Source organism: Crotalus tigris, unplaced genomic scaffold (assembly GCF_016545835.1).
Source record: "Crotalus tigris isolate CLP2741 ecotype Arizona unplaced genomic scaffold, ASM1654583v1 scf7180000017940.1788314, whole genome shotgun sequence".
NCBI classification, from domain to species: domain Eukaryota; kingdom Metazoa; phylum Chordata; class Lepidosauria; order Squamata; family Viperidae; genus Crotalus; species Crotalus tigris.
In genome coordinates this window covers 81,398-107,947 of record NW_024096732.1, presented here as the reverse complement: position 1 = coordinate 107,947, position 26,550 = coordinate 81,398, and the positions used below count along the sequence as shown (strand labels likewise).

General features: G+C 51.1%; 4 protein-coding genes across 25 annotated transcripts in view; 3 read left to right on the top strand and 1 right to left on the bottom strand.

The window, feature by feature from the left end:
* Nucleotides 1–5,781, top strand: part of LOC120308615 (cholesterol 7-desaturase nvd-like) — a 31,779-nt gene extending 25,998 nt beyond the window's left edge. For 5 of the 7 annotated variants that reach the window (XM_039344929.1, XM_039344930.1, XM_039344928.1 and 2 more), the window contains 6 exons: nucleotides 2,331–2,519; nucleotides 2,788–2,966; nucleotides 3,269–3,394; nucleotides 3,985–4,104; nucleotides 4,322–4,498; nucleotides 5,041–5,781. In XM_039344929.1, coding sequence (XP_039200863.1) covers nucleotides 2,331–2,519; nucleotides 2,788–2,966; nucleotides 3,269–3,394; nucleotides 3,985–4,104; nucleotides 4,322–4,498; nucleotides 5,041–5,202 — 953 coding nt within the window. In that variant the 3' untranslated portion in view covers nucleotides 5,203–5,781. Of the gene's footprint in view, nucleotides 1–2,330; nucleotides 2,520–2,785; nucleotides 2,967–3,268; nucleotides 3,395–3,984; nucleotides 4,105–4,321; nucleotides 4,499–5,040 lie in introns of all 7 variants that reach the window. The other 2 variants (XM_039344932.1, XM_039344927.1) reach the window with 2 other exon arrangements.
* A 45-nt stretch (nucleotides 5,782–5,826) lies between these two features.
* On the bottom strand, nucleotides 5,827–7,639 carry POLE3 (DNA polymerase epsilon 3, accessory subunit). Of its 2 annotated transcripts, XM_039344953.1 has the most exons (5): nucleotides 7,506–7,639; nucleotides 7,252–7,326; nucleotides 7,055–7,140; nucleotides 6,557–6,675; nucleotides 5,827–6,369 (listed from the first exon to the last, which is right to left on the bottom strand). In XM_039344953.1, exons 2-5 carry the CDS (start codon nucleotides 7,315–7,317, stop codon nucleotides 6,143–6,145), a joined length of 498 nt encoding a protein of 165 aa, XP_039200887.1. In that variant the 5' UTR covers nucleotides 7,318–7,326; nucleotides 7,506–7,639; the 3' UTR covers nucleotides 5,827–6,142. The 2 variants fall into 2 exon arrangements, with proteins under 2 accessions (XP_039200887.1, XP_039200886.1); XM_039344952.1 differs by lacking the exon at nucleotides 7,506–7,639 and having other exon boundaries at nucleotides 7,252–7,409.
* A 25-nt stretch (nucleotides 7,640–7,664) lies between these two features.
* Nucleotides 7,665–14,207, top strand: CUNH9orf43 (chromosome unknown C9orf43 homolog). Its single transcript, XM_039344935.1, has 10 exons — nucleotides 7,665–7,821; nucleotides 8,674–8,855; nucleotides 9,632–9,812; nucleotides 10,080–10,179; nucleotides 11,047–11,174; nucleotides 11,543–11,621; nucleotides 12,036–12,124; nucleotides 12,798–13,002; nucleotides 13,332–13,582; nucleotides 14,170–14,207. Exons 2-9 carry the CDS (start codon nucleotides 8,690–8,692, stop codon nucleotides 13,440–13,442), a joined length of 1,059 nt encoding a protein of 352 aa, XP_039200869.1. The 5' UTR covers nucleotides 7,665–7,821; nucleotides 8,674–8,689; the 3' UTR covers nucleotides 13,443–13,582; nucleotides 14,170–14,207.
* Nucleotides 14,208–14,235: 28 nt separating this feature from the next.
* The window catches only part of RGS3 (regulator of G protein signaling 3), a 33,438-nt gene continuing 21,123 nt past the window's right edge, over nucleotides 14,236–26,550 (top strand). For 2 of the 15 annotated variants that reach the window (XM_039344890.1, XM_039344893.1), the window contains exons 1-10: nucleotides 15,793–16,080; nucleotides 17,259–17,319; nucleotides 19,119–19,268; nucleotides 20,534–20,584; nucleotides 21,343–21,401; nucleotides 21,814–21,908; nucleotides 22,412–22,483; nucleotides 22,735–22,795; nucleotides 23,524–23,614; nucleotides 24,245–24,297. In XM_039344890.1, coding sequence (XP_039200824.1) covers nucleotides 15,961–16,080; nucleotides 17,259–17,319; nucleotides 19,119–19,268; nucleotides 20,534–20,584; nucleotides 21,343–21,401; nucleotides 21,814–21,908; nucleotides 22,412–22,483; nucleotides 22,735–22,795; nucleotides 23,524–23,614; nucleotides 24,245–24,297 — 813 coding nt within the window. In that variant the 5' untranslated portion in view covers nucleotides 15,793–15,960. Of the gene's footprint in view, nucleotides 14,279–15,792; nucleotides 19,269–20,533; nucleotides 20,585–21,158; nucleotides 21,225–21,342; nucleotides 21,402–21,813; nucleotides 21,909–22,411; nucleotides 22,484–22,734; nucleotides 22,796–23,523; nucleotides 23,615–24,244; nucleotides 24,298–24,475; nucleotides 25,400–26,550 lie in introns of those variants that run through there. The other 13 variants (XM_039344889.1, XM_039344879.1, XM_039344881.1 and 10 more) reach the window with 13 other exon arrangements.

Genomic DNA, 26,550 nt, shown 5'->3' with positions numbered 1-26,550 from the left:
GGTGGTCCTTGACTTACAACAGTTCATTTAGTGACCGTTCAGGGTTACAATGGCACTGAAAAAAGTGATTTATGACTGTTTTTCAGTTACGACCTTAGAAGCTTCCCCAAGGCCATGTGATCAAAATTCAAACGCTCGGCAACTGGTTCATGCTTACGGCCGTTGCTGTGTCCCAGGATCACGTAATCCCCTTTTGCGACCTTCTAACAAGCAAAGTCAATGGGGAAGCGAGATTCACTTAAGAACCGGGTTACTAATGTTCAACTGCAGTGATTGACTTAACAACTGTAGCAAGGAAGGTCATAAAATGGGGAAAAACTCACTTAACAAATGTCTCGCTTAACAACAGAAATTTTGGGCTCAGTTGAGATTGTAAATTAGAAGAATTCCACACAGCCCCCCCCCCCAAGTGTATTTCCAAGGCTGAAGATAGGGCAAGTGACAGAGAGGAAGCTTCTAGATGTGGAGAGGTTGAGCCAGTTCAAGCCAGGCTAAATCTTTTAATCACCCACCAATATCTCTCCAACTTGCTTTAACCTGCCCGTCAGAGGAGGGGAAACTCTCTCGTGCCTGAGGCCGGTTTAACACCTGCCTAATAACATCCCTCTTGGCACCAGGCGGGCTCTGAGAGATATTGTAATATTTTAATTTACTTCTTTTGAGTAAGAGCTTATCTTACATGTAAGATTAATAATAATATATCCTGCCTTTGCAAATAATCCAAGGTGGCAAATACCTAATACTCCTTCCTCCCACAAAACAACCCTTTGAGGTGGTCTGGCTGAGAGAGAGGCTCATGGGCTCATGGTCACCCAGCCGGCTTTCGTGGCTAAGGCAGCACTAGACCTCACCATCTCCTGCTTCCGTTCCTGCACCACAACGAACCTCTCTGCAATAGCTCAAATTTTCCTGCAGGTTTTCTCTCTTAGCACAGTAAAGTCATCCAGAAATCTATTGTTTCCTGATCCATCGCTTTACATGCTCTCAAATGTAATCCCCAAACTGATTTGTCTAGGCAGAACCCAACATTGTTAAAGATGCTTTGGGACTCAGACAAGGCCAGTTGGTAGACTTCATGTGATTTTGGAAATTAATCAGCCATGTTTGCAAACAGTACTTAGAATTCTTGATCTTCCACCTCCTCTGGTTGGTAAAAAAGAAGGCCAGAGGCAAAGGAGCTGACAGGTTCTCAGGGTGATTTTTTTTTATTCTGCCCTTTGTTCTTTTTCATATACAACTCAAAGTGGTGAATACAGGAGCGCTTCTTCCCCCTCCTGTTTTGCCCACAGAAACAGCCCTGTGAGCTGAGTTGAGCCAAGAGAGAATGGCTGGCTCAAAGTCGCCCAGCCGGCTCTCCTGCCTAAGGCAGGCCTCACAGTGGTTTCCAGGCTGGCACCTTCCCTAGGACACCGAACTGGTGTAGCGACCTCTTGTGTCCCTTTCTCCAATCCCCCCTCCCCCCCCCCCCCCCCCCCGTGGAGCAGAGCAAGAAAAGCAGGTTGGAGGCCAAACAGAACAAAGGGCCTCTCCGCTTATTCTTGTTGTTGCGTTTTGCCTAAAACTGGGCCCTACAGTAGTAGGTGTTTCCTTAGGTAGGGCAACCTGGGCTAAATGTGCTGGAACTGTCACACCCTTCCCACTTTGTATCAGGTTGCCAGCCTCTTTGGGACTCCCGGACAGCTGAGCTTGCTCTGGCTGAAGAGTCTCTTTGAGAATCTCGCTCATTGTCAAGAGCACAAGAACTCCCAAAGCAGATGGGTGGGCCCACAGCCAGAATTTCTCAGCTCTGTGCCACACACCTTGCAGTGTCAACTCCAATCTGGGCAGGGGGCATTGCCAACCTTTTCTGCAGTAATTGGGACCCCTGGATCTTCTTCTAATAAGTGAGTCGTGCCGTCTTTTTTCAACTCCGTGAAGGAGTCGGGAGGCCTGTTCATGCTCCTAAGCAAGTGTACCACCCAGTTTCACACTCTGCAATTGAAACTGACCCTGGGTCAGGCAAAGAGAAGGTTCCTCTCTTCCTCCTGTCCCTCTTGAGGCTCTGGAGAGCCACTGCTTGCTGTCAAAAGTGGCCTTCCATGCATCAGCAGCAAATGCCTTTCCAATCTGCCTGTGAGCTCAGCCTCCCACCCATGGATTACGGTGCCCAGGCTTCCTTTCCACCACCATCTCTAAGCTGGTACCTACTGTGAATTTTGTAAAGGATGTGCAGGCCCATCTCAGTGATTAGTAAAACAGGTGTGATCCTAACCCGCTTTGTGGAATAGATGCTGTGTTCTTCCTAGCAAAGAGAGAAAAGCTTAATTTTATCATTCTCTTCACACACACAGGGGAACAGTTTGCTGTGTTTCGAGGTTTGGATGGGAACGTGTATGTTCTGGACGCTTACTGCCCACACCTCGGGGCCAACCTCGCAATCGGTGGCCGTGTGGTGGGCAACTGCATCGAGTGCCCCTTCCATGGCTGGATGTTCTCTGGGAAGGATGGGAGCTGCACCAAGATCCCATATGCCAAAAAAGGTGAGGGGGTGGCCTTTTCTGTGTGGGGTGAGCGGTTTAGGCTAGACATGGCTGACTTAGCGTTTCCCTGGTGTTGCAACTGAGTTTTCCTGAACATCAGGGAGGGCCTTTGTCTGCTTTGGGGGGAGGGGGGCGTAGGCAGCGTACAGCTTCTCATTTTGACTTTCCAGGGGAGAAATTAGTTTGTATGCATCGATAATGGGAAATCTGACAGTCCATAAGCAGGCCCCCATCCCTGTCTTACTTTCTCGGGCTCTATATCTCCTAGTGCCTGAATTTGCAACAACCAAAGTTTGGCCATCGTGTGAAGTGAACAACATGATCCTGGTGTGGTATCATTGTGATAGCACAAGCCCAGCATGGCAAGTCAGCGAGCAGGAAGAGGCATCATCGCCCAACTGGGCCTTCCGGGCTGGAACCGAGCACTTTGTCAGCGTGCACATCGAGGTGGTTTGCACCGCTGAGGAAGGGCAGCGGTGGTGCCTTTTCAAACCGAACCTGGGGATTGGGGATTCAGGATAGGGAGAGTGGGAGAAGTGGCGGAATGCAGAGAGGCTCACACAGCAACTGGCTGGAAATAACAGCCGGCTGTAAATGGGCCTTCTCATTTGGTTCTCAGCTAGAATCGGCCATCGCTTTGCAGTCTGAGTGCCTCTTTTGGTACTTGGGGAAAGACGTGCTTCTGCTTTGTCTCTTGCCAAGCAGGGCCCAGGCTTGGTAGGCAAATGTTTCTTTTCCCTCCCGGGCAGGAAATTCCAGAGAATGCCGCCGATGCAGCCCACCTTTCCTTTCTCCATAGTCCCTCGGTCATGAGTGGAAATGACCTGCGCTTCACAAACAACCACCGCTGGGCATTTTTCAGGCACACCTGGGAGGTAAGGCACCCCTGCGGGAGTAGATTTGCCTGGGGCAGCTTCAGAAATGCCATCCGCCACGAGGTCAGCAGCCGGCAACTGGTCCCAATCTTGGTGGGCTGGTTCCCTCTGTGAAAGTCATGGAGGCTGCGCTGCAACTTAAACATCAACACAAGGGAGGATTGGGTAAAGCTGCGCCCGTTCCTATGTTTGGAAGGCCAGCGTTAAACACGTGCAAAAAGCCTTAGCTACTAAGCGAAGGAGGACAGGTGTGGAGACCCCCTCCTCTGTCCTATTGGAAGAGATTCGGTGGTGGGTAGCACTAGATCAGGCCTTCATTGTCAACAGAGGCCGCAGGAGTGAAAAAGCTCCTCTTGGCAACCCCCTCCGCCCCACCCAGACTGTTTGCAACACGTATGGGGAGGGGAAGTTTATTTTGGTTCCTTTTGGGTGCTCGAAGTGTCCATTTCCTCCTGCTGTAAACGTGCATAAGGCTGGTTAAAGAAAGGCGGGGGGGGGGCTGCCCATTTGGGCTGCTTCTAAGCAGGGCTGGCAGAGGCTTTGGCGCCAAAGCAGGAGCGTTTCCACTCAATGAAGTGCTTGTTTCCCAGGCAGAGTGGCAGCCCGAGCCAGAGCCCAATGGACACTGTTCGGTCATGATTCTGACCCACCACGTGCTGCTCTTTGGCAAGCCCATCACCTCCCTAGATCTGCATGTTTCAGCCAGGCAGGTACGAGCTCCTCTCCTTCCAGCGTTTGCCCCAAGTCAAGGACTGCATTGATTACTGTGATTCTGAGTTGGTTGCCTCTCGCCAAGAAAGTGAGAAAGGCAGCATAATAATCACTTTGGGTTTGTTGGGTTTTTTGCTTAATCTGTATCTGGTCTGAAATCAATTTGAAGGGAAAAAATGGACTCTTACTGGGATGGTTGTGTCTTCTGCTGTTCAGGTTGGTCCTGGGTTGGTCATCATGGCCCTCAGTCACGCTTTCCTGGGCAAGGGGATGATCATTCAGACTGTCACACCTCTAGAGCCGCTTCTTCAGCATGTGGTCCACCAGATCTACTACCCGCGCAACATACCATCCTTCCTTGCCAAGCTGGTGCTATGGGCTGAGGGGGTCCAGGTGAGAGGAGCTGCAGGCGGTGGTCCTGGGGGAAACTCAGTCCATGTGACCTCCTGGCCCCTCAGGGCTGCTGAGTGAGGGACAGGGGAGTGCAGCTGTTGGGGGGGGTGTGTGTGACAAGGATCTAGGTAATTCTGCACCCCAAAATAATTGGGCTTCCAACATCCCTTTGCAGAGCAGAGACTGAATGTATTTCATATTTCTACAGCTACATTTTAGAGCAGAAATGTGGATTTGAACCTTTTGCAAAACATGGGGGAGGGGCCCAAGTTGCTGCAGATTACCTTGTGACTGGGACACTGCCTGTTTATTAACTCAGTAAATAAAATAGATGAAATGGCTTAAAGCAGCAATCGCAAAATTACAGCCTTTGTGGTGAAAGATTCAAAGATTCACCCTCTCCTTGCCCAAGGGTTGAACAAAAACACAGCGGGTATCTTATATTTTATGGTTTTTCTTATATTGTTCCATGGATTAGGCAAAAGGTTTTGTTCTTTTGCTGCCTCCTGACCCTTTGTCTTCCTGTCTTCCTCCTGAACCAGTTTGAGCGGGACATGATGATCTGGAATAACAAGAGGTTCCTCTCCAAGCCGCTGTTGGTGAAGGAAGATGCCGCCATCCTGAGGCACCGGCGCTGGTTCTCCCAGTTCTACAGCCAGAACAGCTGGAAACCCAAAGCCCAGAAGGGCCAGCTGGATTGGTGATGACCCCGCTAGCCTTAGGGACCCCCAATACTACTTCTTCCACTTGCAGGGTCCATGAACTCTGCCGTGTGGGAGTGAAGGGTGACTCCTACTTTGGGGAGCCAAGGAGGTTCCTGGGCCAGAGGAGAGATGGGTGCGAATTTGGCTCAGATAATACTCTGGAATCAGAGGCGACGGCCTGCTGAACCATTTCGACTGGTGCCCCCCCCCCCCCAAGGACTCCAGCAGCTGTTTTTGATGATTCTCAAGAGGGCAATCGGCTCCTTTTTGCCTCTTGTCAACATTGCAAATATAAATTGTACCTTAGGCCTTGCTTTTTAGCCGCAAGCGCCTATGCTAGCTTAAGGATATTTTGCTCCACAACTGGAGTGGGGACTGCAAATGCAAGGCCAGCAGGAAGAACTGTCTGAAAAGAGATTTGGTGATGGGAGGCAGCATCCGGAAGTCAGCAAGGCAGGATTTTCTAAACTTTCGTCCTTTTTATGTGAATGGAAGAGGAACAAACTGGAAGAACTTTTCTTTCTCTGCCCATTTTTTATCATAACAAAATAGACAAAAATAAAATGCCCAGAAATAAAATTTCTCCTGCTCAGCAGAGCATAAATCAGTCAAGAGAGAAAGCAGTTCTGCAAATATGACTTTTAATTAAACCCCATTCAACTAAATGCTGAAGAAATACACATTGAGGGTGTGGAGAAAATCCGACTCTCTTTAAGCCAAAATCAGCATCACCAGCAGCGCAAGGAGAGATAAGCAGCGCTCCTCTCCCCCAGAGCCTCTGCATGCCAGTCGTTCCTTCCACCTGGTGAGGGGAGGCAGGCAGGAGTGTCCCTGAGGTACCCCCAGAACCAGCTGACCCATTTTCAGCATACAAGAAGACAGTTGTGTTTCCTTCCATTGGCTTTCTCCCTTCACTGCCGCCCCCTCCCCCCCCCACAACTCAGCTCTCCCTTTCTTCCTCTTCATTTTGCCGCTGCTCTTCCTCCTCCTCCTCCTCCACCTCATTTTGCTGCTGCGTTTCCTCCTCCTCTTCCTCCTCCATCCTCTCTCCCTCCTCATTTTCTTCTTCTCGATGCTTGTCAGGGTCTTCAGCATCTTCCTTCTTCTCTCTGTCTTTTTTCTTGAGCTCTGATGTTCCCCTTTTGCCCTTCTGCTCATTCCTGTAAACTAGAAGACCAACCAAAACACACAGCGTTAAAAACCGTTGTATGCCAAAGCAGGAGATGGATGGGTGCTGTGTTGGAGCACTTAAGCTTTAGTTAAAGAAGCAAATGAAGGGAAGGGAGGAGAGTCAGGTGGAGAGTGCTGAAGGCCGAAGAGGGCCACAGATGAAAAGGCAACCAGGCGCACTTGCCTTCTAAGGATTCCCTTAGCGGTCCCACAAATCGCTGGAATTCCATTTCTTCCATAGCAGAAATAACATCTCCGGCATTCAGCGTCTTCCTCTTCCCCTTCCTTGCGAAGTTGTTGGCGCTAATTTAAAAAGACAAAAGCAGATAAACATCCCCCGTTATACGTGAAAGTTTTCCACCTGTTTTGGTAAACTAGATGAAGGGAAATCGGACAAGCCGAACTAGGCGGTTCCCACGCTTTCAGACCCAGCTGGAAATCTCCATTGCACAGAATTAACAGACGATCGAAGAAGCGGTCCTCGCAAACCAAAGTGCTTCCAGCAAGTCTCCTTACAGGAGCGCCTCCCTCTTCACTGTGCGGCAAACGCGCGACGGCTCCCCGGGAAGGAGGAGGAGGAGGAGGCGGCGGCACCCGACGAAGGGGGGTCCCGAAGGGCCACGGGGCTTCGTCCGCCCGCCCTGCCCTGCCCTGCCCGGCCGGCCCGAGGCCTCGGACTCACCACGAGGTGGCGTACAGCACGAAGACGCTGGCGGCGCGGGAGATGGCGCTGCGCGCTTCTTTGGAGACGTTCACGCCGTCCGGGAGCTGAGCGGCGGGAGCGGGGAGGAAACCGGGCCGGGTGAAAGGCCGGCCAGCCCCGCCAGGCAGAGGCGCGCCGGCCTCCCCCCTCCCCCTCCCCGGGCCCCCCTCACTCACCGCCTCCTTGATGATCCGCGTGACGACCGCGTTGGGCAGGTTCAGGTCCTCCGGCCGCTCAGCCATCCTGCGCGCCTGGAGGGAGCGAGGGCGGCCGGTGAAAATTGCGGCCTCTCCCCGTTTCCCCTCGGCACCCGCCCCGCACCCCCCCTCTCCCCGGGCAGCCCTCCGCGGGCCAGGATCGGGGGGGGGCATCTGAAGCGGAAGGCCGAGCGGCCCGCCTCCCCCCCGGCCCGGCCCGGCCCGCCGCTCACCGCCGGGGAGCTCGAAAGTCGCGCGGAGCCAGAGCGGTGGCCGGCGCCCCCTCGCCCAGCATGCACCGCGCTCGGAGGGAGGGAGGAACCATTTGCGGGGCTGGGTTGGCTTGCCCTCCCCCCCCCACAATGGCTCTGCAGTAGGAAAGGAACCGGACGGGCGAGACGCCATTTGCGGGGCCATCGAAGCGCAAGGCGTCGCTCTCTCTCTCTCTTTCTCTCTCTCTCTCTGAGCCCTCTTTCCGGCGCAGTGCACCCTGGGAAATGAAAGCAGCTTCGCGTTGCCTAACGACGGCGCCTAGTTTACCGTAAGCAGGTGAGCCGGCAGGTGGGCTGGCGTCGCGGGAAGGGTCCCCACGCCTGCCTTTTGGGCAGAGGGTCGGCTCGGAGGGCCTAGGCCTCGAACTCCCTTATTTTCTTCAGTCGCGTCCCGACCTCGGAGACGGCCCGAGCACGTCCCTGAGGGTTTCTTGGCCAGGTTTTTCGGAATTGGTTGCCCTTGCCGCCTTCCTGGGGCTGAGGGAGTGACTGGGCCAAGATTCCCAGGCTGGTTTTGTCCCGGAGGCGAAAGGATAACTCAGCCTTCCCGGTTTGTAGCCTGGTCCTCCACTTGGACCATGGCCACAACAATAATAATTGTGATAATTATCACTAAGAAGGAGGCTTTTTCCAAGAAGCTAAAGGGGAAGCGTGTCCCCCCCCCATGTGTGCTTAGACAACATGTGCAATAATTTAGGTCAGGATCTAAAGTTACCGCGGCTCTTCATATCCTGGTGCTGCCTTTCCTATCACAGTTTAAAAGGCACCCGCTACAAGGGTCATCCAAGAGGTCCGATCAAAATAAAGATAAGATACCTTTTATTGTCATTTTTTTACTGTGAGCACAATGGCACACATCAAAAATGAAATTTAGTTGCCTGCTCTCAAAGTGAAAACCCTTTTTTGCTGCCTGTGCAGTAACCTTGCAGAGAGAGATGCCAGCTGAGCATCTTCAAAGCACAAAATGAACTTTGTGAGCAGTCAGTCAACACTGGATTATATTTGGAAGGGAAGAGCAACTGTGGTGGTTTTCAGAAAGATATTGGAATTTCTGAACACTAATCTCATAATCTGCCACTTCGCAGCAGTTGTTTCACTTTGTTTTGTCCTTCTTTGCACCACATTGCAGAAGGTTGCTGACAGCAATGGGGACAATCAATATAGGTGGTCAATGGGATGAAACCATTTGCAATATGATCGCTTGTCAGCATCCACCCTGCTGGGAGTCTATGCGGAGAATTGAAAGTGGACATCCTCACATTTTGCTGAAGAACATAATCATTCCTGGAAAAGATTCCCCAGCATTTGAAGGTAAGAAGCGCTCTGTAGAAATCAGGTGCCAGGCCACTAAAGTTGACTGATAGACATTTGGTTCCATTCCTGGCCATGGAAGAAGAAAGAGCTATATAAAAGGTAAGCATAAATATACCTGTGGGTGATGTGGCTGGCATTTTTTCCACAGGTCTGGCATTTCTCTTTAGGCAAATTTGTTTGACATGAGGTTTTGAGGAACATAACCCTAACATAAACGAAAAGTTTGTACAAAAATATGTTGCAGCGCATGCTTTATCATGTGTCCAACCTACTAGAAATTTGCTGATCCAGCTGTCAGACCATTGTTGCTCTCCTAAATCTAGCTCTGGCCATAGTAGCGCACTAGGTTTCATAGCTAGTGTTGACTAAAAACCATTCCAAAAAAGCTTAATTGGAACAAGCAGGATGTTAACAGTTTGAAATACAGATTGACCGCTGCCCAAAAGAAAATTAATATTTTCATTTGGGCAGTGGTCAATCTGTATTTCAAACATTTTGGGGAGATTTTCTTAAGATGGATACTCTTAATGTAAGGTGTTCCTATCATCATCTTTTGATATATTAAATAATATACTTTAAGATATGTGAATGGAAAAGATTAAGAATGAAATGGAAATCTCATTTCTCTTTATTGTTATATCATTAAGCAAATGTGGCATTGGATTCATTGTTGTTATGCTGACAGTAGATCAGCCAATGCCATGAAAGAAAACCCCCACTGTGTTTGGTTTTTTTTTTTTTTCAAAGTCTTCCTAGCTTTCTCCTTGTTTCAGGCAAACTGCCAACCCTGAAGATTGTTGACCTTCCCCTCCATTATCCCCAGAGAGAAAGGGTTAAATGTGTTGGAAGTTTTGGTTCCAGCTCCAAGACAATTTCCAGTAGCAAAGAAGCTAAAAATTGCTTTTCAAATTCTACTCTGAATGATGGTTGGATACCCCCCATTTCGGTATTGAGGTCAGCAAGTTTGGTTTTCCTCTACATGTGTTTCTGGGATGATAGGCATAGAGCAGCATTATGTAAGAAAGCTACCACCACCTCCCTCTCCCTCTCCCCCCCCCCAGCCTATGTGAGATTTTCTTTCACAGCACCCATCTAGTCAATAGAACAGGACAGCTGTTTCTGCACACATCTGCAACTACGGAGAAACAAGGCAGAATTCTTGTGCAGGCTCCGTGCCTTTTGCATGGCTTCCATTGTGTGTCTCCTTCGTGTGCATTTCAGTTCAGAAAGGAATCCTTTCCCAGGTCTGAACTCCAGAATGGCATCTCAGACTCTCCACTTCCCACCAATAAGTTTCACCTGCTTGAGGCAGCCTGAGAAGGTGAGTGAATTCAATGGATTGTTTGGAAGGGGGGAAGCAAGGGGAGGGATATGCTTTCTTGGGCCTTGAAGAAGGCTCCACCCAGACCATACTCAGTGCCCAACTGCTTCAAGTTTCTTGCATCCTGTGTTCAGTATTGCAGCTAAATGCTCTATGTCCTGCAATGAAATTAGAGGAAACCTTGCCAATTGTGGCCCCTCAGGGAGTCCTGTTCATTAAGGTGAGGGTTGATAGCAACAGCACCATCCCATATAGCCCTCTCTGGGTGGTTGACAGAGTCAGCCTATCACCCCCAACCATCTGGGTCCTCGGAAGAATGGAAGGCTGGTTCAGCCTCGAGCCCGTCAGGGTCAAACTCCAGGCTGTGGGCAGAGTTTGCCTGCAATGCTGCGTTCTGATGCATATTTTGCCCTTCTGCGCTGCTGGAACTGCCAGAACTGCCATTTTAAATTGGCATAGTCATGTGATGATGGACCTTATGATAGCATCATTTAGAAGTGGAGTTGCGAGTGCCAGTTATTGTAATTGAGCAAGGACTACTTGTAGTAAATAAATATTTTCCTCATGTGTCTATAGCGGTTTGTAAAGAAGAGCTTATTATCTCGGAAATCTTCTAAATCATTAATGAAACAATGTAGACAAGTAGCAAAACCTTATTTTCACTGTTGATTAACAGTCTCTTGGGGCACTCAGCTAACCAGTTAGCCTAGAGAGCAACCAAAGGCAGAATCCTGTGTGCCTTCCGGAACTACAGCTGATCTTGGAACTGTTAACCCTTGAACAATCAAGCATTTGTTCCTGTTGGGATCCTCGGCTCTTCTTTTGCCAAGCAGTAAAGTGTTGTTCCTTTTCCCATGGCCGTGGTAGATGCAGGTGACCGATCTCGCTGAGTTTGTGGTGCACAGACTGGGTTCCCAGCCAGCCTGTGGAAACACGATTGTCCGGTGGGTTCCAGACATGCGACCCAGATTCCTGCAGTCTGAAAACGGGAGAGTGTAAGTGATGTCATAAATATAACTTAGCCGTCTTGCATTGGGGATTGGGTGTGAACAGTGGCTGCGCTCTGCAGGACCTCCCTCTGCTCGCTCATCTTGGCCGCTGCATATCTGGTTCATTCTGTTCTTGCCTTGCAAAACATTTGGTAATAATTCCAAAGTATTCTTACGGGAAGGAGAGGTGCTTGCTAGCGAAGAGCCCAGCTTTAATTAAGGCAGCCTAGTAATTTGTCTGCTGCTCTTTCCTTCCTTAGAGAGAATTAGGAGGCAGCAGAGGTGGTTTTGTATTCAGTATTGCAATAGTTCTCTTTTAAACTGGTGTTGAATCACTGTATAAGAAGTCAACTGGGCCTTTTTTTCTTTTTTAGAAAGGCGCCCCCAGAAAGAGTATGTGTGAAGGACCTTGCTTTGGAAAGCCTCCTCTCCCTCCAGGATCATCTGGGGACTGTGAGTGGCCCCTAGAGGGGGGCTGCTTTTTGTTGGCTTGATTGACTGCTCCTCCCGCATTATTTTACCCCTGGCCTGAAGGAGAGAAATCTAGCAGGGGGAGGCATTCCTGGCATTCCTGGGCTGAAGCCTGGAAGCTTTTGGGGGCTGCTGGTAAAGGCGGAGGAGATACAGGGAAGAGATCCTCCTTCCAGAAATGTCTTGACAAGGGAGATTAGCAAACACGGAGTAGAATGGCAGAGCTGAAAGAGAATACGCAGCCTGGCCCTTCAGGGTGCCTCTTCTGTGGCGTCCCTCTCAGCCGATTCCTGGATCCCAGGAGAGGCAAGCGCAGAGCTCTGGGTGGGATTCAGGTGTGTTTGGGGTACTTTTTTTTTTTTTTTGCTTTCTGATTTGAATGGTCTCTTTTTGCAGAAAAGAAAAAAGTCAAATACAGTTCCTACAGGGGGTCAGCCTTACTTTCGTCATTTAAGGCGGAATCAAAAGTCTAACAATAAATCAAGGTCAGTTTTAAAAAGCAACCTTTATTTTTTTAAAAAAATTTATTTAATACCAGTAGAAAACGTTTGGTGTTGTGATTCAGGTGCTGGCACGAAACCAGGAGACAGGGAGTTCTAGTCCCTCCTTGGGCATGAAAGCCGGCTGGGTGGCCAGTCACTCTCTTAATTAATTACTGTTATATTAAACATTACTACAATTCATTTTTAAACAACAAATTAAACTATTATCATGTGAAATCAGGGTACAGTTTTTCCGTTATGCTGATAACCAGTGTAGTAATACTTGAACGAAAATGATATTGAAAATAAGAGTCATACCTACCTGAATAGGAAAAAATCATATATGAACTGGATAAAAAACTGAGTATAAAAAAGAAAAACAGAGAAAGCGTTCCCTTTTAAAGGTTTAACTTAAACATTTTAAAATGCTATTTCCACGGGACTCCCCAAGTGCTAATCCTCTTACCCAACAAGAATTCTAGCTGGGTTGAGGAAGTGGCCTAAAACGGTATCTGTTGAAGAAGGTGGGCTGCACCCTTTCCACCTTGCTCCAAGCTCTAAGAAAAAGACAGGTGCATCTTGGGTGCAAGGAGGAAAAAATGGCCTCACTTCTGTTAACTGGGTTTTTCTGGGAACATTTGGGAATGAGGGGAGCTGAACTTACGCTCTGCCGTAGTTCTGTAGGCCATCAAAGAAATGCAGATGACAGCCTCCTCAGGACAAGGCAACACCCGGTGCCCACTCTGCGTCTGTTGCTACAAAATGAGGAAGGTGTGACTCGGGAGCGCAAAAGAGGAAAGGCACTGCTGGAGACCAAGGAGACATTGGCAGCCCCCTTTATTGTGCAGAAGGCGCCCAGTTTTGACCCACCTGAAGCTAAGGTAAGCAAGACCCAGCGGTGCGCTGGCAATCGTATGTTTTCACTGCCTGGCCCGAATCTGATTTTTAAACGCTCACATACTGAGCCTGGGAGAGGAACCGGGTCTTTCATGGTGCTTTGGGGGCCTCTTGCTGGGTGTGATCAGTGACTGCCTTTGCTCTCTTAGTTTGCCCACTTGTGGCTCTGCCTCGATCGTGTACTTGCTTTGTTTGGGGGCTGGAGTCCAGTGAAATCCTGGAGAGAGAGAAGGCAAGCCCTTCTGACTGGTTCTCCTGGATTGTTTCCTGCTGCAGTCTTTCCCTCCTTCCCTTTCCACCCCCTCTCTTCTAGATCCCCGTGAAAGACAAAGACTCTGGAAGAAGACTAGGCCGCCGGCCCACGACCATCTCAGGAGGTTTGCCTGTTTCCATTCTGGCCTTAGGGCTACCTGAATGTAACTAGGACTGATTTGCCTCTTCTGACCGGCCACAGGCTCGCTGGTCCTGAGGCGCCTGATGGTGGAGCAGCTGGGGGATGCTGGTAACCCTCAAGACGAGAAAGGAGGGGGCCTCCTTGAGCACAGCCAGATGCCCCCAGAACCTGTAAGTGCTGCTGACCCTCCAGTGCAGAGTCACCAATTTCCCCCTCTCCACCCCTCGCCTGCCCAGGTGGGGCTCCCGCATCCTTGACTGAGAGGGAGAAGGAAGGCCTAGGCAGAGGCTGAGTGGAGGGAGAAGCCGGCCGGGCTCTGGGGCTTTGGGAAATGCTGGGAACAGCAAGAATTGGTTGCCTGAAGCCCCACGGACAGGCGGTGGGGCCTGCCATGGAGACTAGCGGTGGCCTCTTCGGGGGTGGCTGATTGTGCAGGATTGAATCCCACAGTCTCGGGAGGAAAGTGCTGCAATGAAGGGAAGCAGAGGGCACTCCGGAAGGAATCCCTCCCCCTTCCATTATCTCAGCACGGGCGGGCGTGTTTCCTCTGGAGGTAGCCAGTCCTGGCCCAGGGGGACCTAGGGGGTCTTTTCTCCCTCTCCCGCTCTCCGCAGGAGACTCAGGTCGTTTAACTGTTGAGCTGTTTCTTTCTTGATTCTTTTATTCTTTTCTGTTGTTGCTTTTGGTGGGCCCCAAAAATTTTAGGAGTGATTTTGGGAAAATACCCTGTTTAATTTTGTGCGTGTTTTTCCTTCAGGCTGCAGGGAATTGCAAGCTGCAGACGTCTCCAAGAATTTTTGCTAAGAGAAAATCTTGCGTGAAATTTATGGAATATAAGAGCAATACGGCAAGGCTGGGCATGGAGGGTGAGTGTGGTGGACTTTTATTCCAGGGGTCTGCCTTATGGTGTAGTTGAAGCCTAAGGAGCCAAGGCGATGGGAAGAGTCAGCATTTACTTTTCTGTCAGCTCCCCTTTGCTCACCCCCAGCAGAAGCCCCCATGCTGCTCTCCTTGCGTGTCCCCATCTCCCCCCCCCCCCGCCTTGAGCCAGCAAGCGCTCCCACCAGCTTATTGGTGGGAGAGTCCCACATGCTGGCATGTTTCCTCCTCCTCCTCCTCCTCCTCCTGCTCCTGGACAAGGTAAAGAACGCTGGGGGTAAGAGGGCTGCGGGGCTGATCTTGAGAGTAGCCCGAAAGGAGTGGCGGAATGGTTGCAGGGGGTTGTGTTCTTCCCTTCGATTCAGGGGGAGAAGGGGAAGCCTTGGAGGCTGCAGGAGGAGGACGACCTCCTACTCTTCTCTGCTTCCCATGGAACAGCAGCAGAGCCAAATAACGCAACGTTTCTCTGTTTGGTGTATGAAGACGATCAGGAGAAAAGGCCGTTGCTGGGAAGGGCCTTCGCTTGGCCTTTTCCATTTGACTTGGTGAAAAGATGGCTCTGGAGCTGGCATGTTTTATGTACTAAGTAACCGCAGTAAAAATGGCCTGATAGCTCCTAAAGGGACAAAATAAATGCCCCAAATGGTGGCCAGGTGCAGAAGAAAGGGAGCCGGTGATCCCAAAGGTTTAAAAAGGGCACAGTAAGCCTTTTAACCAGCATCCAGCGTACAACCAAAGATCACGTTGCAAGCAGGGCTGGAGCCCGTTGGTGTGGCTTCGCAGATAAATTCCCCGTCTCCCTGGAGGCTCGGTGCAATGCAGCGAGTGCCTCGGCTTTTCTGTCCTCGTCTCGCTCCTTCTCGGGGGCCCTGAGATACGCAGGGACCGTCCTTGTTTCAAGCGTGCCTGTCGTGACAAGGCAGCCGGGCTAGCGGCCCTTCTCTGCCTTGAGTGGTTGGGCTTTGCACCAGAGCTTTGCAGTGAGTTCTGGCCTGCAGATGCTTCCTCTTCTTCTTCTTCTTCAGGGAAGGTCTTACGTGACCATAGACTCTCAGAGGTAACTTGGCTAGCTTGGCTTCTTTATTGCAGACAAGAAGGAAGTCATACACAGCCAGTAGAGCAAAGGAGCAAAATCTTTATTTCTTTTCCTCTCGCCTCTCTGAAGGTGGGAGTCATGGGGTGCCTTTTGTAAAACTTCTCTTTCCTGACGTTGCCCTGTTTTGGCTTGGTTTTACTCAGGCTGCGATCCCTTTGCTTCCTGCCTGCCGAAAGCCGAGTTCAGGTACAGGCAATATTGCAAGCATCTGGCAAGTCGGAAGGAGGCCAGGCTGCCGCCGGCTGAGAGGGATGCTTCAGACATCAGCAGGGAGGCTTGGCCCGAAGAAGACTCTCGGGGAGCCTCCGAGACCTTAGCTCCACTGCGGCCCCCGGGCCCCCCTCCCCCCTCCCCCCTGCTCTTTGAGAACAGCCCCAATTCCCCTCCGGGCTTCTCTTGAATCCAGAAGGGGTGGGGAGGGAGGCGGGGACTGGGTAATCTGTAGCCAACTCCAGGGAGGGTTCCTGCTATTTTAAAAAGGGGGAGCACACTCTTGAGGTTACGACCATTAAAATTCCTGCTTCCCCACTTTGTGCCTCTCTGAGCCTTGTCTCCAAAGAACAGCTCTTCCTAATGACCCAAAGGCGGGACACTGGACGGCCGGAAGGACAACGTGGGCTGCAAGTGGGCATATGCAGCGCATGGATTCGGACGCACTGGAAGACAGCTCGGTGCTGTGCTTTGAAACGGAAGGTAGTTCAAAGGCCACAGGCTTCCTGTTTGCTAGAGGACGGCTAAAGGAGCAGACGGGGATGTGAAAAGGAAGAGGGCTCGGCCATTTTGTGGATACACGCTCTCCTGGGAGGCTGGATTCCCTCTCCACACCCGTCTTCCTGGGCAACGGTCCTCCCAGAGAAGCCAGAGGCTGCCTCAGAAGCGAGTCTGTGGCAGATACAAACGCTTTGTCTGCCTTCCCAACATTGCCTCCGAGTCACACAAAAGCCCCGGAAGAAAAGCAGTGCTCCTCGGCTGCGAAAATGAGCAGAACCAGGTCGCGTCCAGGCTCCAGGGGGCCTTCCAAAGGCAGCAGAGATGGCCACCGTGCATTCCTTTCCCCTTCCGTGAGCAGTGAGGTTCTTTTGCGAGGAAGATGAAAGGGTTTTTTTAAAAAAATAATTAGTTTACTTTGAAATGAATAGATCTTGGAAATTAATATTCAGAGCTCCCTGAGCTTCAGATTCATGAACTAAATAATTTAGTGTCCCTTATAAATAGGAGCACCCCTAATAAATAGGACTTCTTGGGAGAAAATAGAGCCCAGTGATTCTGCCCCACGCCCTCCCCCCCCCCCCAAAGGCGTTGGCCTTGCGTGCAAAAGGCAGCCTCCTGGCTGGTGCCTGAGCTTCTCCTCAACAGCCTTCAAATAACAAAGCCCTGCTTCTCCTCAATCCTCTGCTTTGGGTTACCTGTTGTAAATAAAACTCAGGTTGGTTCTTTCTTAATTTTCCTTCTTGGTTCATTGTGGTTCAGAGGTCTAGATAATTTTAGACAATGTTTTTTTGTCAGTGAGTACATCTAAAGAAACCCCCGACTCTTGCTATGTGGAGACAAGATCCCCCGTGTTTCTGGCTTCGATCGTCCCCCTGGATGAAACAATGGCTATTCTGCCCCAAAGGCGGCGTTTGTGGCCTCGCCAGGGAGATCTTGCGCGGAGAAGGCGGTGAGGGTGAGAGACTGACAGTCCAGAATTGTCTACCCAGGAGAAGTAATTAACCACAGCAGAGTGGATTTCTGTTGCTACACTGGCTCTTTGGGGCAAAGTTTGTTGTTGCTTGTGGAGTTCTCTTGGCAACCCTCTACTTTGAAGGAAAAGAGAGTGTGGCTCCTCCCTCTGGAGGTTAACCTTCCTTGTGTTCTTCCCCCCTGCCCAGCTTTCCTCCACAGCAGCTCCACTGGGCCTCCATAAGCAGTTTTCTCCAGACCTCCCTGAAGGTGGGTGCTCGGCTGTTCCTTTATACAATCTTTGCCTTGTTTTCAAGTTACATTCTGGGGAGAAGGACCAGGTCAGCACTGAAATCAATTTGCTTACTTGTCTTTTTAAAAATGGGGCCAAGAAAAGTTGTAAAGATCCAATTCATGTTTTTATATGGTAACATGGTTAATTACATCTATGAAATAGCCAAGTTTAGTTTTCCCCAACATTTTAAGTAAAATGTGCACAATTTCTCCCAAGTCTTTGGGCACAAAGTTGTCAGGAGAGCCCCGTCTTTTCCTCTTTTCCTTTACAGTCCCAGCTTGTTGCGTGGTTCTCCTGGGACATCTTCAGAAAAAGAAGGAAGAACAGTTTGGGAATATTTAAATCTCTCTCTAGGTGTTATTCTGCAGTGTGAACAACCCACGTGATACTGGGAAATGAAAAGAATTCCAGGCTGTTCATTTAGGAGATACATAAGATCCAGGGTAGGATTTGGGCAAAGATGTTCCATTTATCAGGATTGAGCTTTAACAACTGGTGCATTTTTTTCTTTGTGGGCTGTAACAATTTGAATAAATAATTGTCTGCAGCTCTGGATTCGCTCTCTTGCACTAGATTGATAGTGCTGGGCTTTCTGGTGAGAAAGTCAGAAGTTCTGTGCGTAGGGGTGCTGTCTCTCGCCCCAGGCAGGAGAAGACTGAACAAAATACAGGCCAGGGATGGGACAGGGAGGGAGTTTGGTGCTTCAGTGTGTGTCTCTTGACTCTTCAGAAGCTTGGTTTATTCACGCTCACTGAAAGCATCTGATATTCTAGAACAGTGAGGTTGTTCAGACCCTTGATGCAGCTTCCTCTTGTGGCTTCTGAATGTGAACAGTATTTCTTCTATAAAACTATGCCGGAATGGCACTTCACAATAAATCTAGCTTTCTGTTCATCTCCAGTGCTGCTGGCAGCATTGTTCAAGTTAGACAGAGGAAAGCTTCTCCAGCCGTGTGCCAAAGCAGCAATGGCCACAGCTTCAGTGGATTTTGAAAGGGACGAGGCCTGTGAGCTGAGTGAGGGAGCCTGAGCACCTCCCCCCCCCCCCGCCCCCGTGGTGTTCAGAGACCACATCTGGATATGCCACTTCCTGAATTTTGGGGCAGCCGTACCTCGGGGGGCTCCCAGAGATGGTAAGGGGGCAGGCTTTGTTCCAGTGGAAATACGGCTGGGAAAAATGCCTTGCCGCCAAATTTTTGTAGAGGATAAGTTACTCATTAAATTACTGTAAGCTCTTTTGCAAGATAAGCCTTGTGGCAACTGATTAACTTTGGCAGAGCCAGAGGGAAGGTTTGGTTCTGTATCCTTTTGAACGGAGAGTCTTTCAAATGGAGCGGCCTCACTTTGGTCGTGCTTTTTGTGGGGTATGGTTGGAAAGGGTTTCCCTCTCACTTTATTTACCTAACATTTATTTATATTAGCTGCCCATCTCAGCCTATGACTCCGAGCAGCAAAAAGCAATTCAAAGCAATATAAAAATGTGTTTTAAAAATAGTAGTGAATCGTCCGAATCAGTTGCCGCAGTCATACTTTTCCCATGCCCGAGGAATTGCTGCACCCTGGCCTTTGAAGTACAGGATTAGGCCAGCGTGAATTTTTCCATCTGAATCAACTTCAAACCATTTTGCCTCTTCATTAGAAGTGCTGTAAGTTCAAAAGGGGCTGGAGTGACATTCCTCCTTGGACCCGACCCCAGTCTGGGATAGACCCAGGGCTTGATAGGCACCCATCTGCTTCCAGCTAGCAGATTTTTGGGGATTTCCTTTTTGTTGCAGGCATGGAATTCGGGGTCAGTGTCAAAGGCTGTGCTCCTGGGCGATTTCTGAGTGGGAACCCATCCCCAGTACAGACTTCTCCAAAAAAGCTGCCGGCATTCTTCCTAAAACGACGCAGGAAGATCAGCCAGACTTGTGTTAAAAACAGGGGTAAGTGCAGAGATGCTACATTAAGCATTCTCTCTTGGTCAAGGAAAGTAAGGTAGCTCTCTGAATAAGTCATCTCCAGATGCAGAGACACGAGGAGGGGAGGCAGTGCTAGCATAGAGGGAAAAACAATCTGACGTCAAATCTTCTGAGTCAGGCTGAGCTTCTGCATGTTTTGAATTACTAGTTTTAGCTTTAGGGTTTAGCAAACAGGCCTTAAGGTCGGATTATGTGCCAAGCCTAAGCTTACTTCTACTGTATGCAGTACATGGATGCGTGGAGGCAAATGTCCCTCTGCGGCATCCAGGCGGAGAAAGATCTGCAGAAGGGCACTTTCCAGCCTGGGGGGAGAGCAGCCAGTCAGCCCGGCCAGGAGAGCCTCGTGAGTGAAGTTGTTCAGGGAGGGTAGCTGGAGACAACCAGGCGTGTTGGGTCTGAGCCAAGGAACGTCGTTGTTGTCGTCAGGTGCAGATCTACTTTTCAAATCCACCAATGGGCTTCCAGGGCTTTAGTCCTATTCAAATAGTGGCGGTTAGAGGGCCAGGCCAGCAGCCTGGAGGAAAAACTGTTGTTGGAAGCTGCCTCTGTTGGGCTCTGGTCTCCCTGCCAGTTAAGTTGCTGAGGGAACCATGGAGCCCAGGCATTCCCACCGAGGCTCTCTCTGTGCCAATCGTTGGCAGTTTCCTTGCTGTCTGGCAACATTTGGTGAGTCTCCAAGGGGTGAGGTGGGCGAGGCAGTGGTTGTGATTTAGCCCCTGTTTCGTGGTGCAGTATTGCAAGAGCACAAGAAAGCATTTCTATCTGTCCCTCGAAATTGTGTCCTTCTCTCCCTCCACTCCTGGAGGTGGAGGCATGGGGTTCTTCTTCGCGCCTTCCTCATGTGCAACAGAGCCACAAGCAGTCGTGGCAGTTCGCCCTGCCCTCGTTAGCCTTTCAGAAAACCCTGATAATCTGGTTCTCCCAGCAACCCGGTGGAGATCCAGTTTGAAGGACCAATCTTGCTTACCGTTGGTTCTGTCGCAACTTTGAATGGTTGCTGAACAAGTGTTTGCTAAGTTAGCTAAGCTAAGTTTGCTATCAGCTGCTTAGGGCCACAAGTTGGCGGGAACAACCAAAGACGTTTAAAGTAAATAAGCGAGAGGAGAGTGTCACGGGGGAGAGGAAGAGACCCAGCTCCATTTCACAGATGGAGGAGGGAAATATTGAGAGAGACTGTGCCAAAGTGGGTCACCAAGCAACTCTGCGATTGCCTTTCTTGTCTGCTCCAGGACAGCTGAAGCTCTCCATCCATGTGCGGGGCAGACGGCTTAAACTTTACGGTAAGTCAATGGGGTGAGTGTTTTGGACAGAAGTAATAAACCTTTGCCTGAGAGAGGCCCTTAGATATGACATCGACTACCCACAGTCTGCTGGGGATTTGTGGGTAGGGGGCAGTCTGGCCCACCATTATGCTTCTGATTTGGCCAAAGGCCAGACAGGGCCTTGAGCTGCCCTTTATTAGTCAGAAGCCGGCGGTGCACCTTCCAAGGCTCTGTGGTGCTTCAGATACCATCTCTACATGGCAGCAGAGGCCGTCACGTCCCAAGTCGGAAAAACAGGGCTGCCGATGCTTCTTTCCTGTGGAAGATGCCTAAGAAGAAACGTTTAATGCCCTGGCAGAAGGACAGGACTTCCAGCTTTCCTAGAAAATACAAGGTTTGGGGGAAGCCACCTTGCCTCGTTACCCATTTTCTTCTTCCACCCTGGTGGCTATAAGGGCAGCCGAGACCAGATTCTGTAATCCAGAATGGTAGATGCAGACTTAAACATTGTGCATTTGGGAAGTATAGTGGGATACACTAAGCGCCTGGTTTTTGCCCAAGCTCATGTCAATTGTTTTCATATATTGGGCAGTGAGAGTTGCATTAGGATGCCGGAACTGAACGGGTGAGACAGGCAGAAAGTACTAATACGGAAGAGGTGTGTGTTACGACCACTGTGACTTTTGAGAAGTTTCCTGTCGCGGTCAGTAAATAGAATTCTTTCCATTCATTCCTGTTAAAATGCAATTTCTTCTTTTCTTTCTCCACCCACTCAGTCGTGGAAGCCAAAGGCCTAATGGGAAAACAGTATCGGATGTGTGACTCCTTTGTCAAGGTATGCCCGTTGTCATCTAGGAAGAGGACTGTGTTGGGGAGGGGGGGTCACTTAGGAGGAGGAGTCAAGTGTCATTAATGTTCTCCACTGACTTTGCTTGTGGGTGGGTCGCAAATGGCGACCTCGTGACCCAGGCAACGATCACATGATCATGGGGGTGGGTGTGACAGCTGGAACTGCAGGTCCCAAGTGCTACACTTTTGGTGCCATCACAACTTTGAACCAATGCTGAACGAGTGGTCAGTAAGTGAGGACTACCTGTAATGACTTTCTGTGCCTCCTATGGGCACCTTTTATGCTTGAATCCACAGGATCACCCACCCACTTGATGCAACTCTGTTGGTTTGGGCAGGGTGGGTGATCTGTCCAAAAGAGGACTGACAGCATTTTTTTTCTTCCTCTCCTCACAAAGGTGTCCATTGTGCCAGATACATCACGGAAATGCAGGCAAAAATCCAAGACTGTTCTGGGCAGTAAAAACCCCATCTTTCACGAGCAATTTATCTTGTGAGTCCGGGGTGGGCTATCGGCTGCTGCCTCCCAAGCCCCACAGCTTTGGGCCCTCCGCAGGGAAGTCGTCGGAGCATCTCCCAGGCGGGTGCTTGTAGCAGCTCCAGGCTTCCTCTCCGTGGAGCATCTTCATTGGGTTGCTTCAGAAGAGAACGCCCTTTCCTTCCTTCTCCCCGTGGGGGTGGAATCGAGGGAGGGGAAGGTCTTCCCTGCAGCTGGAGCAAGGGGGTTCTTCAGTAGCCAGAGTGCTGAGGCGGGCGTTTAATCCGCCGGGGCAGCGTTGCGGATGAGCAGATGTGCCATCCCCTTTTTGAGAGCGAATGGCAACTCCTGCACCTGGCCTCCGTTGAAAGAGGCCTCCCTCGGAGGTACCTGTGCAGGTGCAAGGCTGCCTGAAGGCACAGGGTCTCAGGGTTTCTGCCAGTGGCAAGAGAGTGCGAGGCAGCCCCGGCCGAGCCCTCAGTCACCACCAGGCTCACTTTCTCTCTGCCGCATTCCAGCTGCTTGCAGGAGGAAGATGAGCAAAAGCGCCTCCTTGTCACCGTCTGGGACCGACCACCGGATTCTTCTAGGTAAAGAGAGCAGAGCAGTCGAGGAGATGACACGGTCGCAGCCTGCTTTCAGACGTGCAGCTTGGCCAGGGCTGAGTGGCCTTTGCCCTCCAGGGCCCAGGATGAGTGTCAGTAAGGGTTAGGGTGAGAGGGCAGAGCAGGGCAGGAGCAAGGTGACGGGGAGAGGGGCTCTTTCCCTTGTCCCCCACCCCCACCCCCACCCTGGGCTCCTTTCTGCCCTGTCTCTTACCTTTCCCCTGTTCCCTGCCCAGGCAGAGCAGACTCCTTGGCTGCATGAGCTTCGGCGTGAAGACCCTGCTGGCTCCAGGCAAGGTAGGGATGGTGCCTGGGGCTGAGAGTGGTGGGGACCCAGCCAGAACCGGTTGCCTTGTGGAGAAAGGAACGGCTCTGCTCCGAAGACGCAGCTCCGTCTGCCGGAAATGCTCAGTAGAGACTTACTTTTCAGAGGGCTTCGTATTATCGTGTTAGGGAGGCCTTGAGAGCAATATTATGATCCCTGTAGGACGGGTGAGAACATGGGGTGGGGCCTCTCTACCTTCCGGGCAGGGCTGGATTCAAGCTGTGGTCCCTTGCAGCGTCCAGAAGATGACACCCCTGTTGGTAAAAATGAAGCCACTGACTTAACAGCCATTTACAAGTTGATCTTTTAAGTTAAAGAAGACTGTGTTCTCCTTTAAAATTTTCAAGGCTAACACCAGTCTTAATAGAGATATTTTTTAAAAAAGAATTCTAGATAGAAATCTTCAGAGAAGCAAATGGGATTTGTTTGAGGCACTTTAATTTTCTTTCCTGTTTGCTTACAGTATAATTACTGTATAATTTAGAGGAAATGAGGCTGGTAGACAAATGCTGCCCTCTGCTGCTGTTTGGAAAGCAAGCCTGTAAAAGGTGTAAGCAAGATGGGTAGAATTTTGGTGGCCAGAGCCCCCATGCAAGGTCATCCATGGGGATTTCTGTTTTTAGTAGCACATTAACAGCAAACAGGAGGGAGTGTAAATCCTACAGCTGTTGTGCCTTTTCATTTTCCTTCCTTCCTTCAGAAGATTTGTGGCTGGTATTACTTGCTGGCAGAAGACCTGGGCAGAACGAAGCACCTGAAAGTGGGCACACGGCAGCTCAAGCAAGGCCAAGGTGGGCCTGTCCAGAAGAGACGACTTGGAGAGCTGTCTCTTTCTCCAGAGATGTTCTGAGACCTGCCTGTCTTGGGCCAGACAGGACACAGGCAGTTTCAGCCCTCGCGTGGGGGGCAGTCTCTCTTATGTGGGGTTGGACCATTCTCCCCCCCCCCACCGCCTCCCCGTCTGGTAGTTCACATCTAGGAAAGACCTTAAGAACGTGCTCTGCTATACTTCCTAGTTTTTCATGAGATTAAAGAAGAGAGAGAGCGAGGGGAGAGAACCTTTATTGGTGGCCCAGACAACCTGAAAGTCTGCCTTGGGCCCTTCCTCTGTTTCAAGGCAGAAATCAGAAGGCTGTCAGGGAAAAAACAGTAAAACATTGCTGTAAACTATATGGGGATTAACTGATTTGCATAAGATGTAAACCTGATTTTAAGAGCATAGTATAACCATTTAGTTTTGTTGCTTAATCCGTTTTAGTATTAGCATTATTCTTCTGATTTCTGTTGTAAGGGATGCTTTTAGATTGGTAAGCCATGAACAGGTGCATGGCTCACGGGGCAGCAGCGGGACAGAGAGAAGGCCCTCAGGCACCCCTCCCCTGTCCTTCCTTCGTGCCCTTCCCTTTCTCTTTTTCTTCCAGAGATGACGTTAGCCACGCCGGCTGCCTTATTGGGGACGCAGCAGCAGATCCAGGTGTGTGGAGGCTGGCTGGCTGGCTGGAGGAGCCGAGCCGAGCCCCGTCCTGGCTCGTGGGCGCCAGTTTCTTTAGCCAAATTGCAGACTGCGCCTCCAGCCGCCCAGGAGGGCCAAGGAAGGAGGCAGACGGGCAGGAGGCCCATTTCCTGGGGGGGGGACGAGCCCTAGGGGCACAGGAGCTGCCCAACTGAAACGCCGGTAAACTCAGCGTGTCGGAGGGATTTGGAGGGGACCCTCGGCCAGCGCCCAAAAGAGGGTCCTCCGTGGTGCTGCTGCTGCTGCTGCTTCAGGGGCAACGATCTCCCCCACTCCTCTTGGTTGAGGTGGCCTGACCTACCTTGGACCGGAGAAGGACCCAGCAGCGCTGGCAGCTCTAAACTCTTCTCGCCCCCAAAATCAGCTTTGCATCACAACGGCAGGTTGTGGCTCTTCAGTTCCCAGACGAAAGGAAGGCAGCCCCGGGGAAGGTTTCAGCGGCCATGAAAAGTAGAGGGAGACAGGCTGGCTTCCCCCCTCGGTGCCACCCAAAGAAAGGGAGGCACCCGTGCCTCAGCCACACTGATGGGATGAGGTGTGTCAGGGAGGCCTTTGCATTTTTATTGAACAAGGCGCCCAAGAGGCAGAGAGGAGTCGATGTGAAATTGTGCGTCTTCGTTATTTCCAGTCCTTTTCCTTCCTCACGAATGAATGTGGAAGTGTGCCCCCCCTCCCCACCCCTGGTGCTGGGAAAGGCCTGCTGGTGCTTCTCCAAGGACTGGTGTGTGGCAGGGACAGAACGGGGGGCTGCTGGCAGGAATCTGACTCTGAACTCTCTCGCCTTCCTTCTCCCTCCGAGTTCTCAGGAAACCTCTGGGCTTATCACAAAGCCGCACATGGCTGCAGCTGCCTGGGAGGTGAGGGGTGGCTTCCTGCCATTCTTCTGTGAGCTCCCGAGTTCCCAGGGCAGCCGTGGGGCTACAGAGGCTGGGTCCTCCTCTCGCTGGTCAGGCAGAGGAGGAAATCTCTCTGCCTTGATGGGCTGGTCATAAGCCCCGAGGCGTCGGACATGAGCCGTTTCCACGGACTGTGCAGAGGGTGCTCGGAGCGGCGCTACCAGCAGGTCGGTTGCAACCGGGCACCAGGCCCCCTTCTCTGGGCTCTGCCGAGGCTTCAGAAGTCTGGAGAGCATTTCTGGGGGAGGAAACCAGCGGACCTGATTCCCCTTGGGCCTCTACGGCCGGCAGAGTTTCCACCCCCCTGCGAGGTGGGAGCAGCTTACTCTCCTTGCTCTAAAGAGCAGCTCGCCTGCGATCCGTAAGAGCCCACTTCTGATTTCTACGAGGAAATCGGGCCCAAGCGATGATCCAGGCAGCCTTCCACCGTTAGGTCGGCTTTGCGGCGCTGGTGCAGCTACACCCCTGCAACCCTTCCCGTCCTCCGCCTGGTCTCCTCTCTCTGTCCCCAGCGGAAGCAGGCAGCGCTCTCTTCATCTCCTCTCCTGGAAATGCCTGCCCACCCTCTGGCCCCGTTCCCTTCTCAGGAGCTGGTCTCCAGGACAGGGCTCCTTGGGGGCCCCTCTGCGCGCCTGGCTGGAGGGCGCACGCTCCCTGCGGAGAGGGCCAGCCTTAGGCAGGCGCTGATCTGCCTGGTCTTCCCGACGCTGTCGCTGTCCATTAAGAAGGCGGCTGTCTGTGCAGGGTGTCTGGTTTTTTCTGCTTCCGTGGTCTCGGTGAGAGGGACACTCGAGCCACTGGCTTTTCGGGGGCTGAAGGAGGAGCTCAGTGCCAGAGGTGGGCTGCGGGCTTAGCTGTGGAGGTGCAGGGTGTGTGTGTGTGTGTGTGTGTGTGTGTGTGTGTGTGTGTGTAAACCAGAAAGAAAAAGAGACACAACGTACAGTACACACCTAAATAAAATCTGTTGCGTTTAGCCAGACTAAACACAAGTAAATGTTTAGTAAATGTACATAGGATTGCAACATTTATCCAGCTACAGATTTCTAATTGTTCATAGTTCACTGGCTGTATTTACACAGGCGAGTATCCTCTTAATTTGTGCATTAGTAGATAATGAGTCCGTTGAATCTGTCAGGCCTCTACCCTGGTCCATAAAAACTACAGCCCGGAAGGTGGGAGGCGCCGTGCTTGTTTCTTCCTCAGGAAAGGCCTTCCTGGAAGCACCGCGGGGATCCTCCTTCAGGCTGCCTTTCTCCGACATCCGGAAGGGCCGGTCAAACAGGAAGCCCAGAGGGTGTCTCTGGAGTCAGGAGGGCCT